The following is a 19,234-nucleotide window of genomic DNA, read 5'->3' on the forward strand; positions in this document are numbered from 1 at the left end:
GCTACAGGCCCTGCCCCCGTGGACCTTGTCTTTTGTACCCATGTGCTGAAATCATTGGGGATAAAGATGCCCATGAAGTCTCCTCCTCCTTAGTTATTTAATTGTCCACTAACATTCACAACTAGACGTGGCAGGATTGCAAGGCTTTGATTTTTCTTATCCATTCCTTATGGAATCATTTAGTTCTGTCTAAAACCTGCTGCTTTCTCTGTTTAAACTTACAGTTTATTTCATTAGTCACAAGTAGGCTTCCTTTCACACTGTAATGAAGTTACTGTGAAAATCCCCTAGTTGCCACACTTGGTGCCTGTTCAGGTACACTGAGGGAGAATTTAGCATGGCTAATGCACCTAACTTGCACATCTTTGGACTGTGGGACGAAACCGGAGGAAACCTATGCAGACACAGGGAGAATGTGCAAACTCCCCATAGACAGTGACCCAAACTGGGAATCGAACCCTGGTGCTGTGAGGCAGCTGTGCTAACCACTGCACTAATATAGTCCTGCTTCACTAGAGTGCATCTCATTTTTAGATTTGGCTATTGCTGCCCCTGGCATGGCCTCTGCATTGTTGTGCTAGCAAATCACGCTTGGCAATGTACATTGAAATTCTTTCCCAAACTACATGCCATGTCCTTGCCACTCTCAGTGCTTCTTCTAAATGATGAGTATTCATTCATCAGATCAAGGAGAATGGAAGTGGTAATCAGCAGGAGGTTTCTTCAACCATGTTTAACTTGATGCCTGAGACTTCCCGGCATATAGAGTCAATGTTGAGGACTTCCACTCCATTCCAGGACCACTCTATTCTGACTGTATATCACTACACTGCAATGTTTTGTTTTGGGAGGCCTGTCTTGGAAAAGATGGGAGAGTCTGGAGCTGAGTCCAAAAGGTCTAATTCTACGAGTATAACAGAATAGTTGTTGCTGGACTAGCCTTTGGAACACCTCCCTCAATATTTGCACAAATCCCACACGTTACTACCTAGATCTTTGCAAATCAGATGGGCTCCATTTGTCACATCCAAATCCTGTGTCTAGGTGATACCAGAGGTCTGATGAGTTTTATTTTTATTACTTATTTGTTGTGGTTTGACACAACTGAGTAGCTTGTTAAACCATCAAATGGACTATTAAAATGGTTAAACCTCAGATGGACTTCTGTGGATCTGGAGTCACATATAGGCCAAGCAACAAAGCAGGTTCTCTTCTCTAAGGGACATTTGTGGACAAAATGTTTTTTTAGGGCAATCTAGTCACTGTATGGCCATTATTAGAGATAAAACCTTTTAGTCCAGATTCATTTACCTAAGTTAACTTAATCAATGGGATTTGAACTAATGAATCTCAATCATTTGTGCAGGCAGTCTAGCAATGGAAGCACTGTGCTACTATTCCAGTTAGTGACCACAATGCTTCACTGTCTAATATCATGAACATTTGAGACCGCTACTTTTCATATCAAGGGTAAAATCTTTTCATAGCCAATGTTTCCTTCTGTTTTTAATGCGACCTGATTATTTATGCAGTCTTACTATTGCCAGGAAAAAGATTAATTATAGTATTAAAAAAGATTGCATGGTGCTACTTGTGCTGATATGGAGAGGGCTATAATTGGCAATGCTCTTTAGTAAACTGTGCACTATTTGCCTTTCATTTTTATGCCTAGGTAACTATTTCTTTTACCAGCTGATTCATCTCCTTTGGTCCAAAATTAATACATTGGGACTGGGTTCATAATGGGCAAATAGAGAAAAGAATGTATAGTATTTGCAAGCCAATAATCTTTACATGATTAGAATTCACAAATTATCAATCGGCGCCCACTGTGACATTTGTTGGAAACTGAAATCCCATAACATAAACGTGCACAAAGATACTTAAAATAAGGAACAAGAGGAAAATGTGCACAGGACTGTTTTGCAAGGTTTGCACCATGCCACTTTCTTTCCACACAATTTAGTTTTCATCAGCTGTTTCTGTTCTGAAGATAAAAGGGTAGGAGTGCCTTGCCACAAGTCAAGTAGGTGTAACCCCTGGATGATATAATCAGGGACTTTGCCAAAACAGTTGGAAATCATAGTGCTTCAGTTTCCTTCTGCCACTCGTCCGTGACGGACCCCTGCAGCAGTGGTAAAGCAGGTGGAAACTTGACTTTTTTGCCAAATTTTCAATATTTAGTATGCATGATAATGATTACCTGCCAGCTGGTCAATTTTGCTGATTTCACTCATGTGACAATTGTTGTTGATGATATATTTTGATTCCAAAATGCTATCCCCCGTTGCCTTCTTCCTGTGACCTGTGTCAACAACCCTTCCTTCAGTAGTTGAGCAGTACATCTGTGCCTCCTTTATATTCCCCTTTACGACACAAGAGTGGAAGTTGACAGCAGTAAGATTACTTCCCCTGTTCTTACTTTCCTATCAAAGATTTGGAGGCATTCCCTTCCAATTTGGCATTACAGTGCCACTTCCCCCTTGTGCCAACACTGTATAAATCCTGCACATGCTTGAATTTGGCAGGGTACTTGCCAACAAGTTGCGTAGCTTTTGTTCCTGAACCCCTCAAAGCAAGGACAAACAATGACCCTGTTGGAGCAATCGAGTTCCTATGAGTCATTGCCTTTGCTTGTGTATATTGTCCTAAATATATTGAAACTGAATGAATCTCAGAATATGTAAGGCTTCATTCAGCAAACTTTCTGTTCTTACCTCAAAGAAATCTCCTCTTTCCTGAGAAGTGTGGATTGATCTAATTGAGGTATTTTTATTTTCTCATTCATTTTGGTATTTTAAAAGTCAAATTGCCTTTCTAAAACAAATTGAAACATTTCATCATGCAGGACAATAATGAAATACAACTTGAATTTGCACAAAACTTCTCCTTCATGGTGAGAATATTTGAAGTGCTTTACATTAACAAAGAAGAACGCTAAGTGTCGAGCAAGCAGGAAATAGGAAATGGAAAAGTTTAAATTTGGGAAAGAGAAATTTTGAAGGAAAGATTATGAAGGCTAGATTTGAAAACCGTGGACCTGGTGGTACGGCTGTCCAAACTAGACAGGGAGTTTGAGAGTAAGGCAGACATCATTGTTGAATGAGTGCCAAGTAGTGATGGTAAAGTAAGGAAGGCACAAAGAACAGCTTTGTATTAAAGTAGCACAAAGCATGTGAGGATGTAAGGCTGGTGGAGACTGCAGATATGGGGTAGGACCATGGGATGAGTTGAAAGTAAGAATGGGAATTCTGAAGTAATTTTACTGGAAACATAGCCAATGATATTTGGAAGGGCTGAGTAGATTTGGATTCTGGAACTAGAGAAAAGACTGGGCATATTATGTGAATTGTAATTTACGAGCAGCTATGTTGACAGGTTAGCAATTAGAGCATTAAAAAAAAGGTAAGCTTCAAGGTGCTGATGTTTCAGATCTGGGGTTTTGATATCAGCAGTTTTGCAGAAAGAGAGAAGAGCAATCATGGCAACACCAACAATATCTATGTCTCTGAGTATTTAAACAATTGAATCATGCCTCCACCCTCATTTTCTTTTAATCAATAAAAAGAATAACTGTTTCTCCACACTATGTTGCCAAGTCCTTCATGCTTGTTTAATTCCTTTCAAATGTTTTATTGTTCCATTCAAGATAGAATGTTCAAAAATGTAAACAAAACTTGAAATGTAGCCTCACTAATCCATTATACAAATGGTCTAATGGGGCAATGGGTGGTGATCTCTGCCTCTGAACCAGAAGCTCTGGGTTTAGGTCCTGCTCTGGTACTTGATGGCCAAAGAAGGTGACCAAACATACTGATCATCACCCTATTAATCCTTCCAATATGCCTATGGCAGGTATTAAGAATGGGAGGGTCTTCTGGTTAGCCATGCTGGGATGGAGTGATGCCTCTCAAGCAGTAACCTCTTGCTGGCAACCTGTCCCAGGAAAAACTAGCCATGGAATCAGATGTAAGCATATGCTTTGCCTGCCTTGTATGCCACTGGGAGTAGGAAGAGAACTAAAGAATGAAACAAAGTCGAGTAGAGTGAAAATAATGGATTAAATTATCCTTTCCTCTGTTGGGTCAGATGCTGAACATAGAACCCAATGGATAATCATCCTATTAAAATTGTAATGAATGTTGGGTAGGTTCGTGACCAGTTGGGCTATCTGAAAACAAAAAGATCAGTTCAAGATATCAGCTTCTGGTCAAATTCCTTTTCATTTAAGAAGTCTCGTTAAAGTATGGATACTCACAAAAGTGTAAGTTTGTAGCAGTAACTGAATTATACAGTCACATATTTTAGAGAAAGGTTGACTCCCCTATTAGAAATTTCAAAACTACTTTCCGCTAAGTGAGCATTGGAAAAATCAAATCATTTTTTCTTTGTTTTATCATTCTTGCAGCATCACCCCATTGAGTGTGGTATTATTGATTGTGAAATGCTATTCCCTGCACCTGTCCCTCTGAGCTACAGCTGGCCTCAGCTCCTCAGCTGTAAAGTAAAGCAAATTTAAAAACCCCTGTGGATCTTCTATTTAGCAGGATTACCCTTCACTTAAAGATTAAACACAGCATGTTAACTTTAATTACAGTTATAGAGATTCAGAAATGAATGAATTAATTCAGGAACAATTGCAGTGTATCATACTTCCAAGAGATCTAGAGTTGAGAATTTTTGATTATACAACTCCCATGGATCTCGTGAGGGTGGTGGCAAGACAGTCGGAGCAAAATCATTTCCAAAAGGAAACAGTCCCTTCCTGGGTGCCGTGTGATGTTCCAAAATGCCCCTGAACATTTGGCACATGAGAGCTGACGTAGGTTCCAATTCCCAGAAAAGGCCCCAGACTTTGCATGTACAAAAGTAAAACAAATCGATCATCTTAAAATCTACACTGACATGTTCCCTCTGGAACCAAAGATTTCTTGACTTGTTTTCAGCCTCGGCCTGGAGAGGGCCTTTGCGTCGTCTAATAGAGCAGCTTTGGAGTCAACTTTCTTCAGAACCAAATCATTGCAAATTGTGGTTGCTGCCTACAAATATATAAATTACCTCACTCTTGCAGATCCACAAAGACTATATTGCTGCAGGGTATTGAATACTTTTCAATTGGTCTTACTGAAGTCTTCATAGTCTTAAGTAGGTCAACTGTATGTATTTATTAACTACAAGAACTATGTACACAAACAGTAAAAGGTTCAAGCTAGGAGCTATCTCCATGTTTGCCTGTGCACATGCTCCATCCAACATCAAACTGATCCCTAGCTGCAGGTCATGTTTTACCTTCCATCAATGTGTACTGTACTCGGTCCCACATTAATGTGCCTCCCCCCCAAGCCTTTATCCAATGTATTTCAAGTTATTCTAATTTACCCCTTACATTTACTTTGTTATTGCAACCCATCTTCCTCCTCCACCCCCAACATACTGAGTTCCTAGATTCAAGCAGTAAGTCTTGTAACCTTTCCATATCCTGTTTGCACAAACATCAGAGGAGTAGTAGCTTTGTTGCTGCAGGTAAATTGTTGATATTAAAGGTGGTTCTGGCACCTGAGTATCCTCCTTAATGTCTCGCCACTGCTCTGTGGGAAGTCTAGAGTTGAAGAGGAGACTCTTCCTATTTCTCCTGACTGCATTCTCTGGGATGCCAACCAGTTAGGACCAGTACTGATTATTGCCCTTCCTGATGATATTACTCTCTATCTGTCTCTCTGTCAAAATGTTTAATCTTTAATCCAAACCTTGTTATCCTCTCATGGTTATGGCAAGTCATAGTCATAGAGGTCTACAGCACAGAAAAAGGCCTTTCAGCCCATCATGTCTTCATCAATCAAATACAAACCACCCAATTATTTTAATCCCATTTTCCAGCATTTGGCCCATAGCCTTGTATGCCTTGGCATTGCAAGTGCACTTCTAAATACTTTTAAATGTTAACAGCATCTGTCTCCACCACCCTTTCAGGCAGTGAGTTCCAGATTCCCACCACCCTTTGGATGAACAAGTTCTTCCTCACATCCCTTGTGAACCTCCTGACCCTTATCTAAACCTATGTCCTTGGTCATTGATCTCTCCACCAAAGGGAAATCTATTTTCCTGTCTATTTATGCCACTCATAATTTTATACATCTCAATCGTGTCCTCTCCCATTCTCTGCTCCAAAGAAAACAACCCCAGTCTATCCAATCTCTCCAGCCCATGAACATCCTGATAACACAAGGAAAATAATCACATCCTACCTATACTGTGGATTCCAGAATGGCACATACTCTGGCTGTGGCCGAACCAACATTATCTCCCTGCTCTTAACTCTGTGTCTCAACTAATAAAGGCAAGTATACCATATGCCTTCTTAACCACTTTATTCACCTGTCCTACTACCTTAACGGACTGGTGTACATGCACACTACAGTCCTGCTAATTCTCAGTGCTTCCCGGAGTCTTGTCATTCATTATGTATTCCCTTGCCTTGTTTGTCCTGCCCAAGTGCATCACCTCACTCTTATCTGGATTGAATTCCACTTGTCACTGATCCTCCTGTAATCTAAGGTATGCTCCTCACTATTTACCACCCCACCAATTTTTGTATCATCCACAAAATTACTAAGCAACCCTCCTACATTCAAGTCTAAATCATTTATATAAACCACAAACAGTAAGGGCCCCCCAACATTGATCCTGCAGGACCCCACTGGACACAGGTTTCCAATCAGAGAACCACCCCTTGACCATTACCTCTGATTCCTGCCACTGAGTCAATTCTGCATCCAATTTGCCAAATTTCCATGGATCCCATGGGTTTTTACCTTTGCTATCAATCTTCCATGTGGGACCTTATCAAAAGCCTCACCAAAGTTCAAAAAGGCTACATCAATTGCATTGTCCTCATCTATACACCTGATCACCTCTTCAAAAAATTCAATTGAGTTGGTCAGACATGATCCCTCCCTAAAACCATGCTGACTATTCTTGATTAATTCCTGTCTTTCCAAATGCAGATTAATTCTGTTTCTGAGAATTGCTTCCAATAACTTCCCCACTTCTAAGGTTAGACAGACTGGCTTGTAGTACCCTAGTTTATCCCTTTCTCATGTTTTGAATAATGGTACACATTGGCTGTTCCCCAGTCCTTTGGCATCTCTCCTAGGTTGGACTAAAACCTGGTGTTGTCAGACTTTTTACTGTGTTTACGCCAGTCCAACGCCGGCATACCCACATCATCTCTCCTGTGGCCAGAGAGTAATTGAAAATTATTGCCAGCACCCCTGCTGTTTTCTCACCCAACAACCTGGAATACATTTCATTCGCCCTAGAGATTTATCTACTTTTACATCTTCCAGACAACTTAGAACCTCCTCTTACCTATATCAATTTCTTCAACATTATTACAGCCCTTCTCTCTGATTTCTCTGCCCATCTTGCCTCTCTCATTAGTGAGCACTGACACAAAGTATTCATTTAGAATGCTACCTACACCCCCAACTCCACAAACAAATTACCACTCTGGTCTCTAATGGGCCCCATTCTTTCTCTAGTTATCCTTTTGCCCTTGATGTACTTGCAAAACAACTTAGGATTTTTTTTTCCTTTACCTGCCAGTATTCTTTCATTGCCCCTCTTTGCTCTCCTAATCCCTTTTTTAAAGTTTGCACATATTATACTCCTCTAGGGTATCTCAAGGAGCTGGTATAGTGGCGGAAACTAAATGTGGTGGCCAAGTATGTGAAGTACTCATGTGGAAACTGTGGGCCTTTATCAGACACCATCTCATCCAGGATGCCATGACTCATGAACATCTCTTTTATTTCCTTAATTACAGTGATAGTCATATATAATTGCTTTTCCTCAACCCATCTGGAAAAGTCATCCACCACTATAAGAAATAATTTGCTGTTAAGGACAAATAGGTTGATGCCCAGATTCTACTATGGTCTGGTAGGGAACTATGTGGAGTTTAGGGGCTCTCTTTGGTCCATGCAGCACACACATCTGATAGTTTACCACAGTGTCCTCAATCGCCCTGGAAATGCCTGGCCACCAGAGACTGGATTGGGCCCGTGCCCTGCACTTGGAATACATAAGTTGCCCCAGTGTACTGCAGCATCATTTGCAGAGTGTCTTTCACCAGGATCTTTATATATTCTGCTCCATGCGAGTGTGTCATGGATTGCTTCAGCCTTTGGGTCAACAGCCATGGTTCTTCATCCAATAGGCCCATTACACTGGCCCCTGTATCCAATTTATTGTTTAAGAGATAGCTGTTAACCAAAATGTTCATGTTCCAAAATTGAAATCCAAGATCTTTGACCTCATCCCAAGAAGTACTGATGAGTGCAATCTTGACCCCATGAATCATCTTTGGATCTTCAATGCACTGAGGCTTTTTTGCTCTTACATAGTTTGTCACAGTGTCCAATTCTGTTCAATTGAAAACATTAGGCTGAAATTATAGGACAGTGATCTCACCTCTAGGGAGCTTTGCTCCATGCACTGCCATGGTCACTCCACTGGTCAATCATGGCATTGCCGCACTTGGCCTCTGTTTCTGTGCTGTTTAACTAACTGGACTGTGGAGTTTACTTTCTCAAAATTAAAATATACCTGTGCTACACATGGAATTCAGATTTCCTAACAATTTGGATCATTTTCTGGAGGGTTATATCTTCCTTTGCAGCATGTCTAAGAACATTTTGCTTGCTACTCCTACAAAAGTTCTAGCCCTGATAAGTTCAGATTTTAGGAGTGGAAGTTTATGTCCTCCCTTGTCCCAAAACTGTAAAATCCCACCTTAGGTTAATTGACCTTTCCATGGTTTGCCACCTGCCCGCTCCAATTCTCGAGGCAGGTAAAATTCCGGCTTAGGTCTCCATATTCACACTCTTTAGCCATCTTGTACAGCTCATTAATGAATGAGTAGACAGGTTCTCCTGACTGCTGCTGATTTTGTTATTTCCTAGCTTAAAATAAACACCAATCGATTTTAGTGTTTCTTCAAATTTAGCAAATCATTTGTTGATTCCTCAACTAGTAATAATATTGTCCGCTATTGGGCCTACTAAGTAAAGCAGTGTGTTAACTTGTTGAGCTTCTCTCTTCTTATCCAAACCTGAAACAGTCATGTATCTAAGGAATCTCTTTCTACAAATCTCTGGCTGATCTGTGTCTGGGATGAACCCAAATTTATCTGGAGCAGTGGATTTCTGCTCTATGGTTTAAAAATGTTAAAGTTTAAGTTCAGTTTTCAGAAGTTGCTGAAATTCATGGTTGCACAGCTGTTTGTTTGAAGACAAAGTGTTGACCCATGCTTGTTGGGTGTGTTGGGCTCCTGAACTTGCACTCAGCCTTGAAACAATTTTAAACAATGTATGCTTGGATCAACCACCTGCAGGCTTCTCCATTTCAGTGCTGTGCTTCAGGGTCTGTAAAGAGTCAAAGCCAGTCCTTGATGTCCTTTGAAGCTGATTCTTTCATTGCAATTCTTTAGTCCCTACATTTTGGAAGGTTCTCCTCCTATTGTCTCCCTTTATGAACAAACACAAATAAATATAACCTTGATTTTTGATGTCCCTTTTCGTCTTTAGAATTTTAAGGATTATACTTCCTTGCCTCATATTTCTAAGTACAGAGAAAAACACCTGTTCATAACTAGCATATTTAACTTTACATAGTGTGAGGATTACAATATAGTATCATTGGATCCAATGGTAAGTGCTACCTGTAGTGAAATTGTGAGCATATTCTTTGTAAATGAGTTAGCAGTTTTGCTGCAGTTCAAGACAGAGGAAGTCTTGCACCTAGACATCTCTGCTGAAACTTAACTGAAATTGATGCTTTAGGAATTGTGGGGGTGAAATTGGTCCTATGTAGCAGTGTAAAACAAGTGATTATAAATCGCCAGCTGGTCAGGCATTCCTATGTTTGACTTGCTTTTCAATTCAAATCAATGGGCTGTCAACACACTATCACCCATTTTGCACAACACCCAAGACCAGTGTCCCCACTGTATTAACCTGTGTCCTATTGCATGATGTTGCATTAGAATGGTGCATCATTTGCAATATCGACAACAGCCATGGACCAATAAATTACTTAATTAGGATTTAAGCTCAAATGCAAACTTTCTTAGATTGTATCAATAATCACTTGCAGACAAAGCTGTCCAGGAATGGAACTAAAGTTGCCTAAGCAAATAAGGCTTGGGAAGGCTACATTGTTCATCAGCCTCTTGGCTGTCATCTGCATGGTTATTGGCAAGTCTATCTTGGCATTTTTGTCATTAAAATGGCAAATAATAGTTCAACTTAAATCAAATAGAGTGATTTATTTTATATTTTTGACTCACCTTTCCAGTGCAATGGAATCCTGCTGGATTTGAGCAATATGCCATTGGAAGGAATAGCTGTTTTGAATATACCAAGCATACATGGTGGATCAAATCTTTGGGGAGAGAGCAAAAAAAGACGAAGTTATCATCGAGCCAGTAAAAAGGTGCCGGATAAACGACCAACAGTTATAGATGCCAAAGAGCTGAAATTCTGTGTTCAAGGTAGGATGCCATCTTGGAATGGGCTGTTTAACAACAATCATGACAATATTTGATGCTGATTGTTGATGAAGAACATATACAACATAACAAACAGTTAAGCTTCCAGTTTAGAAGAAGGTACACAATTGTCAGGAACCTTGCTTCTTCCAATCACATCCATATAACTAAGGTGCAGCTTGCAGTCCTAACCACTAAGCTCTCAGTGTATTTTATGTATGGAACCATGAGAAAGAACTTTGGGTAATTATGTTACCAATTTATTTGCATTTATCTTTCCGACATAATTTCCTACTTGGTGCGTATGAGTCTCATATCTACACAAATATACACACACACATTCTCTCTCCACCCCACCCCCCCTCCCTCCCCCCCACCACCCCCTCCCCCCACCCCCACCACCCCCTCCCCCCACCCCCACCACCCCCTCCCCCCAACCCCACCCCCACCCCACCACCCCCTCCCCCCACCCCACCACCCCCTCCACCCCCTCCCTCCACCCCACCACCCAACACCCCCTCCCCCTCCTCCCTCCACCCCACCCCCCCCTCCACCCCACCACCCCCTCCACCCCACCACCCCCTCCCCCCCCTCCACCCCACCACCCCACCCCCCTCCACCCCCTCCCTCCACCCCCTCCCCACCACCCCCTCCCTCCACCCCCTCCCCCCACCCCCTCCCTCCACCCCCTCCCCCCACCCCCTCCCCACCACCCCCTCCCTCCACCCCCTCCCCACCACCCCCTCCCTCCCCCCTCCCTCCACCCCACCCCCTTCTCCAACCCACCCCCCCCTCCACCCCCTTCTCCAACCCACCCCCCCCTCCACCCCCTTCTCCAACCCACCCCCCCCTCCAACCCACCCCCCCCTCCACCCCCTTCTCCAACCCACCCCCCCCTCCAACCCACCCCCCCCTCCACCCCCCTTCTCCAACCCACCCCCCCCTCCAACCCACCCCCCCCTCCACCCCCTTCTCCAACCCACCCCCCCCTCCAACCCACCCCCCCCTCCACCCCCTTCTCCAACCCACCCCCCCTCCACCCCCTCCTCCCTCCACCCCCCCCTCCACCCCTCCCCCCACCCCCCACCCCCTCCTCCCTCCACCACCCCTCTACCCCCCACCCCACCTCCCTCCACCCCCCACCCCCCCTCCCTCCACACCACCCCACCCCCCCTCCCTCCACCCCACCCCACCCCCCCTCCCTCCACCCCACCCCACCCCCCCTCCCTCCACCCCACCCCACACCCCCTCCCTCCACCCCACCCCACACCCCCTCCCTCCACCCCACCCCCCCACACCTCCACCCCCTCCCCTCCCTCCCTTCGCCCCACCCCCTCCCCGCCCTCCCTCCGCCCCACCCCCTCCCCTCCCCCCCTCCGCCCCACCCCCTCCCCTCCCCTCCTCCGCCCCACCCCCTCCCCTCCTCCGCCCCACCCCACCCCCTCCCCTCCTCCGCCCCACCCCCTCCCCTCCCCCCCTCCCCCCCCCCTCCGCCCCCCCTCCTCCGCCCCGCCCCCTCCCCTCCCCCCCACCCCCTCCCCTCCCCCCCTCCGCCCCACCCCCTCCCCTCCCCCCCTCCGCCCCACCCCCTCCCCTCCCCCCCTCCGCCCCACCCCCTCCCCTCCCCCCCTCCGCCCCACCCCCTCCCCTCCCTCCCTCCGCCCCACCCCCTCCCCTCGCCCCACCCCCTCCCCTCCCTCCCTCCGCCCCACCCCCTCCCCTCCCTCCCTCCGCCCCACCCCCTCCCCTCCCTCCCTCCCTCCGCCCCACCCCCTCCCCTCCCTCCCTCCCTCCGCCCCACCCCCTCCCCTCCCTCCCTCCCTCCGCCCCACCCCCTCCCCTCCCTCCCTCCGCCCCACCCCCTCCCCTCCCTCCCTCCGCCCCACCCCCTCCCCTCCCTCCCTTCGCCCCACCCCCTCCCCTTCGCCCCACCCCCTCCCCTCCCTCCACCCCCTCCCCTCCCCTCCCTCCCTCCCTCCCCTCCCCTCCCTCCACCCCCTCCCTCCCTCCCCTCCCTCCACCCCCTCCCCTCCCTCCCTCCACCCCCTCCCCTCCCCCCCCTCCCCTCCCCCCCTCCACCCCCTCCCCTCCCCTCCCTCCCCTCCCTCCCTCCACCCCACCCCACCCCACCCCACCCCACCCCACCCCTCCCTCTCACTCTCCCCAGACCCCACCCTCTCCCCAGACATCAGACTTGTAAAGGATTGATTTGGCAGAGTTTCTATGAAGAAAAAGACAACTTTGCTCCAGTGGCTCAATTGGTAGCACTCTTGCCTCTGAGTCACAAGGTTCCAGCTTCAAGTACCTTCTCCAGGGCCTGAATTTTCAGGATGACACCCATCATCCCACCAACTCTGATAGCCCTGCTGCCTTTTCACGCTGTAATGAGCATTTATTGGCAACAGGTGGGACTTGTGTCTGCCCTTGGTCAGCTGCTCTCCAGCTCTTCGAGGCACAGCACTGGCAGTGGCCAGAAGAGGTACTGCAGCACTGCGCCTGAGACCAAAGGCGGAATTCACCAGCCCCAGCTCTCACTGGCAGCAGGTTTTCCCTGTACCGCTGAAGTCAATGGCATTTTACATTCCTTGCTTCTATCGCGGCCATTGGGGAACCCACAGTGGGAGCCAACTTCACTGGGGCCGTAAGTGGACACTTAAGGAATTTAATTGGAGCATGGGTGGTCTTCTTGGCCAGCACCCTGTCTGCCCCATTATATAATTTCTGGTGTGGGTAGGATCTCAGAGGGAATTTGATCCATGCCGCTATGCTATTTTATGCCTCCACTCAAAGCCGTCCTGCCATGCACCAGAATGAGCACAAAAATCAAAGCTGGCAATCCATTGAGGGAGTGCGGCACTGTTGGAGATGCCATCTTTTGAATGAAACAATAAGCCCAAACCCCAGTTCCTGTTTGGGTGAAAGTAATCGATCCCATGACTCCACTTTAAAGAAGAGCAGGGAAGTTATCTCTGGCCAATAGTTATCTCTCAGTCAGCTTCACAAAAACAGATTTTCTGGTTATTATCACATTGCTGCTTGTGGGAGTTTGTTGACTGCATATTAGCTGCCAACTCTCCTACATTATAAGAGCACTTTGTTGGCTTTAATACACTTTGAGACATCTAGTTGTCATGAAAAGTGCTATATAAATGCAAATGTTTGACCTGAACACACGCCAGAGTGTGGCGACTGTGAGAATTTCACAGTAACTTCATTGCAGTGTTAAATCTTTCTTTCTTCCCTCACGTATTCTCTTTCCACATGCAAATGATAATTTCTTTCATTCCTTATGGAAAGACTATTTGGCAACACTGTCATATTAATGAATAGAGTGCTGTTGACCAGATCAGCTTTACAGAAGAACACATTGTCGGCCTTTCCTCCTTTACTCTATGGCAGTAATTTTAATTTCTATTGCTGGCAAAAATTGGATGATAAACCTGTGGTTCTTTTAATACTTGACCCAGTATGCGTTATTGGGCTGCCAGTTCACAATTACCCATTTTACATCCAGCAATAAAGTACTCTTATTCCCTGTGGTTCTTTCCTTCCTTGTTTCTTTTCATCATTTTACTGGAGCAAATCTTATTGTCTCCTCGATTAAATAAACTTCATGTTAATCCTTATTTACTCCCTTGGTTCTGTTTGCAGACTACAAAAGTTTATTTATTAGTCACAAGTAGGCTTACATCAGCAATGCAATGAAGTTACTGTGAAAAGCCCTTGTTGTCACATTCCAATGCCTGTTTGGGTATACTGAGGAAGAATTTAGCATGGCCAATTCACCTAACCTGCACATCTTTGGACTGTGGGAGGAAACCAGAGCACCCAGAGGAAACCCATACAGACATGAGGAGATCTTGCAAACTCCACACAGACAGTAACCCAAGCCAGGAGTCAAACCTATGTCCCTGGCGTTATGAGGCAGCAGTGCTAACCACTGTGCCATCGTACTGCCCCCCCACTGTGCTGCCCTCAGTGCTACTTTACGTCAACAGTCATCTTTCTTCAAGCTTTATGACTTTCATGCAGTTTTGTAAAATGGCCACTTTCTTCTGACGTAATGATTTCAACAATTTATTGCTGAGTCCAATTTTCAAATTTGCAAGTTGAAAGTAATGCCACGGCTGGAACATCATTGTTGACAGAGTCATTCAAAATATAATGGTAGCTTCAAGAAGTGAAAGGCTTTTACGGTTTCCCCAAGCAACAATTTTGTTCATTTTAGCCAGCTGTGAATTCTCTTGTCATATTTCAAATACAGACAGAGTATATAATCACCCACAATTTCTACTTGCGTGGAAATTGGATCTGTAAAAATGCTATTTAGGGAACTAACAAACAGTATCAGAACAATTTTGATTTGAGCAGGTAAGAAACGTTTCACCCTAAAACTGGTATTAAGTTCTTACATACGTTAATGAGAGGTGTAATACCGGTTTAAGGACTCCTTCCCAAAACTGGACTGCCCTGAACAGAACAAATACCAGGCCAGATTCACTCAGTTTCATCATAGCTGTGGCCCAACAAGTTGTCATCATTGGAAAGGTAATGGTTTTAAAACAAAACCTGCATGTGGAGCTAAGAGAAGCAGGGCCGATTTTACCTCAGGGTGAAAATTAAAGGTGCGGGGACCAAATTGGGCAGTATCCACTACAGGAAAACTTCAGGACTCATGATGAGATTAAATAAAATAGTGTCTATTGCAGACTAACCTCGTTCATAAAAATCGACTTGCTACATTTACAGTCCGCCAACTACATTATTCCCTATAACAGCAAATGTTTCATTCAATTGCATAATCCCTTATAGAAATGAGAATTGTAATCAATAATCTGACTTCAAACAGTCCATTGTCACTAGAAGCTGCCTGTCAGCTGTGATATGCCAGGCACCCTACTGTGATAAAGGGCAGTTGTGAAATCATTCATGCAACACTAATCTAGTAATGACTAAGGACAGAGAGAGTGAAATAGCAAGCAATCATTTTTAATAGTTCAGGCAGATTTTCAAACAGTTAAAGGGCAGGAGTTTTGAATGCCTTCACATTTTTGACAGTTGCTTGTGACAGCTTCTCTTGACAGTTCAACTTGATATGTGACAATTGTTTTTGACGATTCCAATTAACTTCATAGTTCCAATGAATTTATGCATTTTTCATGTTCATCCGTGCTTACTATTAGTAATCCAAAGGGCAGCTTGGCTCTACCAAAAGACACTTGACCTCCCCAAAGGGCAACTTCCCTATCCTCCCTTTGCCAATCAAGGATGTACCAAATCTTTTCAAAGAGTGCCCTGGTTTTCCAAATGAATCCACAAAGTTTGGCCATGCTCCTAGCAGATCTAATCTGTGCATGTTGAATTGCAGATAACTTTGACAGCGAATCACATGAGTAGAGGAAGCAGCTGATTTCTAGGGTAAGCTTCCTCCATGACACGTAGATGCATGAACCCTTACCTGGCCCATTCCCAGCCTTACTGAAAATGGACAATTTTGGCAACTGAACTTCTGGATTTGGGCTTTTTCCACCATTTTTGCAATAATGGAGACCTTTTCCATCTTTGCAAAACTCCAAGCCATATTCTTTGATCATGGATATTGATGTATTGTTTTTTGCTATTGAGGAGCTGTATGAAGAACAGAAGGAACACTCTTACAGATGATTATTTCAACATGGGTCTCAATATTTGATAAGTATAAAACAGGATTGCTGCTACTATGGCTATGTCTGTATGCACTAAGTTACCCACACTTTTATCTGAGCCATTTAGATCAAAAATCACTAAAAAAAAAATAAGCTACGTAGCACCATTAGAAAGCAATAATAGGTTTTTTGCCCACTAAATTTCATGTTTAGAAGCATAGCGATAGACTAAACAACATTTTGGTCATATGTTCCAGTTGGCTTTTCCATTGTGTGTTAATTGTAACACATCTGAACTCATAGAAAGATGACTGAGTAAAGTTGAACAGACGGTTTGCAATAAATGGAAAGTAAAACTTACCATGTGTTTAACACATTGAGGTTAATAAAAAGAAATTAACCCACAAAGGAAAACAAGTGGTCTTTAAGTTTAATGTTTGGATTCTTGTACGTGAGCATTGGACTTGTACATAGTTCATGACAATGTAAACCAAATTGTTTTCTTTGTAATTATTTTAACAATTAACTTAAATACTATTCCCCCTTTTCTCTAATTTACAAAAGATGTAAAGAGATCTAATTGTCTTCGATTAGGAATGTTTAATCTAAAACCTGCAGCCACAAAAGAACTGGGTCTGCTTCTAAATAATTAGCATTGGAAATTTTATTGTGGAATTAGAACATGCCATGACACCAGTAACTGACAGCATGAAGACTCGGGGGCAGAGTAAATGAACCATGTGAAAAGCAATGTCAGCACAGGCTAATCACCACCTGATTGCCATTCCTTATGGTGGAGTTTTAGATTTAGTACCAGTACATGTAGAAGAACTACTGATTCAGCTTTATTATTTCTGCATAGCACCGAGTATTTTTTCCCCTTCTCGGGAATTAGGACAGCATTTTTTGGAGAGGATAAGGAACTCAGTCGCTGGCTAGAGAGCCAGCAAGATGGACATATTGCTTCTTTTTGGGAAGGCTCCCCACATCCTGTGCCATTTGGGTACTTAACACTTACAAGCAGTGGGTACTTAACACTTACAAGCAGTGGGTACTTACAAGCAGTGGGCTTTCCCCGAGGATTAAGAAATCCAGTAGTGGTAGAAGTCCTGTCAGTTGAGAAGGTCCGGCCGAACAGAGGCTGGCAGCTCCTCTGTACTTAGTAATGCCAGTGGGGAGGTGGTGGCTACTGCCCAGGCATTTGAGTGATTGCAGAGGAGAGGCCTCAGCAGCAAGCGCTGGGTGTTGTTTCTCTTAGCTGGTGCCAGGTCCTTTGATCAGACACTGAATGCCTTTGGATGAGGGACTTACCCCTGTGCATCAGGTTTTGCTTGTCACACACCTCATATGATAAGCCCACTGTTGAGTTAATACCAACAGCAGTGAGATGAGGTCTTAAATTGGGTGTTAATTACCCACCTGAAGACTTCAATTTATGTTGGGTCGGAAAGGCCATCCGCAGGTTTTCCCACCATGAACTTAATTGGGGTGAAATCATAGAAGCCCTACAGTACAGAAAGAGGCCCTTCAGCTCATCGAGTCTGTACCGACCACAATCCCACACAGGCCCTACCCCCAATCCATACATATTTTACAGCGAATCACATAGAGGAAGCAGCTGATTTCTAGGGTAAGTTTCCTCTCTAACCTATGCATCAATGGTCAATTTATCATGGCCAATCAACCTAACCCACACATCTTTGGACTATGGGAGGAAACCGGAGCACCCGGAGAAAACCCACGCAGACATGAGGAGAATGTGCAAACTCCACACAGACAGTGACCCGAGCCAGGAATCGAATCCAGGTCCCTGGAGCTGTGAAGCAGCACTGCCAACCACTGTGCCACCATGCTGCCCCAAGGTGGAGGCTGAAGATGGCAGGATCACCACCCACCAGCCTCCCACCCAATTAACTGTTCCCATGCCACCAACCGTAGGGGAAGGACACAAGACTCCAGTCTGTGGGTTTGATAGCACCCATATTTTGGGTATGACACAGACCCTTTCAGAATGCCACATCGTGCATGGATACATCTGGCACATTTCATTGTGCTCACCCATTAATCTTTTGTAGCCAATCAATACAAATCCTCATCTGAGGCCCCAGCAGCAGAATTCATGTGCAACCTTGCCCTCTGACATACTGATGCTATCCTTGCCCTTTGCCCTGTCTGCAGACTACTTGTGTATATCCCAAATTTAATGTAAGATATGCAAAGCATTGCTGCCTCAGCTGGTGGTGCATGATGGGATGTCTTCTTCATTTACATTCTTCTTGGTCATCCTCCACTGCCTGTTAAGGTTGAACTTTTTAGGTATCCCAAAAGGAAAAAAATCAGAAGGATGAAGTTGCTGGGAGCGGGGGAGGGTTGATGAAGGAAAAGTAAGAGGTGCACTATCTGCAGTTTGTAAGTCAGAATAAGAACATAGAACATAAGAACATAAGAAATAGGAACAGGAGTAGGCCATCTAGCCCTTCGAGCCTGCCCCGCCATTCAATAAGATCATGGCTGCTCTGTCGTGGCTCAGTTCCACATTCCCGCCCTCTCCTCATAACCCTTAATCCCGTCTCTTATCAAAAACCCATCAACCCGCATCTTAAAAATATTTAGCGAGGCAGCCTCCACCACTTCAACGGGCAGACAATTCCAGAGATTCGCCACCCTTTGAGTGAAGAAGTTCCTCCTCAACTCCGTTCTAAACCGCTCCCCCGTTATCTTGAGGCTGTGCCCCCTAGTCCTACTGTCCTTTCTGAGCGGGAAGAGTCTCTCCACCTCTATCCTATCCATCCCATTCATCATCTTATATGTCTCAATGAGATCTCCCCTCATTCTTCTAAACTCTAACGAGTACAAACCTAGTTTATTCAGCCTCTCCTCATAGCTCAACCCCCTCAACTCCAGTATCAGCCTAGTAAACCTCCTCTGCACTCCCTCCAAGGCCAAAATATCCTTGCGTAGGTGCGGCGACCAAAACCACACACAGTACTCCAGCTGCGGCCTCACCAATGCCCTATACAGCTGCAGCAAGACCTCCCTA

General features: G+C 44.8%; 1 protein-coding gene across 1 annotated transcript in view; it reads left to right on the top strand.

Moving 5' to 3' along the window:
- The window catches only part of dgkb (diacylglycerol kinase, beta), a 677,279-nt gene that overhangs the window by 557,788 nt on the left and 100,257 nt on the right, over window positions 1-19,234 (top strand). The window contains exon 21 of the mRNA XM_080216552.1: window positions 10,357-10,552. Coding sequence (XP_080072678.1) covers window positions 10,357-10,552 — 196 coding nt within the window. The remainder of the gene's footprint in view (window positions 1-10,356; window positions 10,553-19,234) is intronic.

Source organism: Carcharhinus amblyrhynchos, chromosome 2, assembly GCF_965287045.1.
Source record: "Carcharhinus amblyrhynchos chromosome 2, sCarAmb.v2.hapA, whole genome shotgun sequence".
Taxonomy (NCBI): Eukaryota; Metazoa; Chordata; class Chondrichthyes; order Carcharhiniformes; family Carcharhinidae; genus Carcharhinus; species Carcharhinus amblyrhynchos.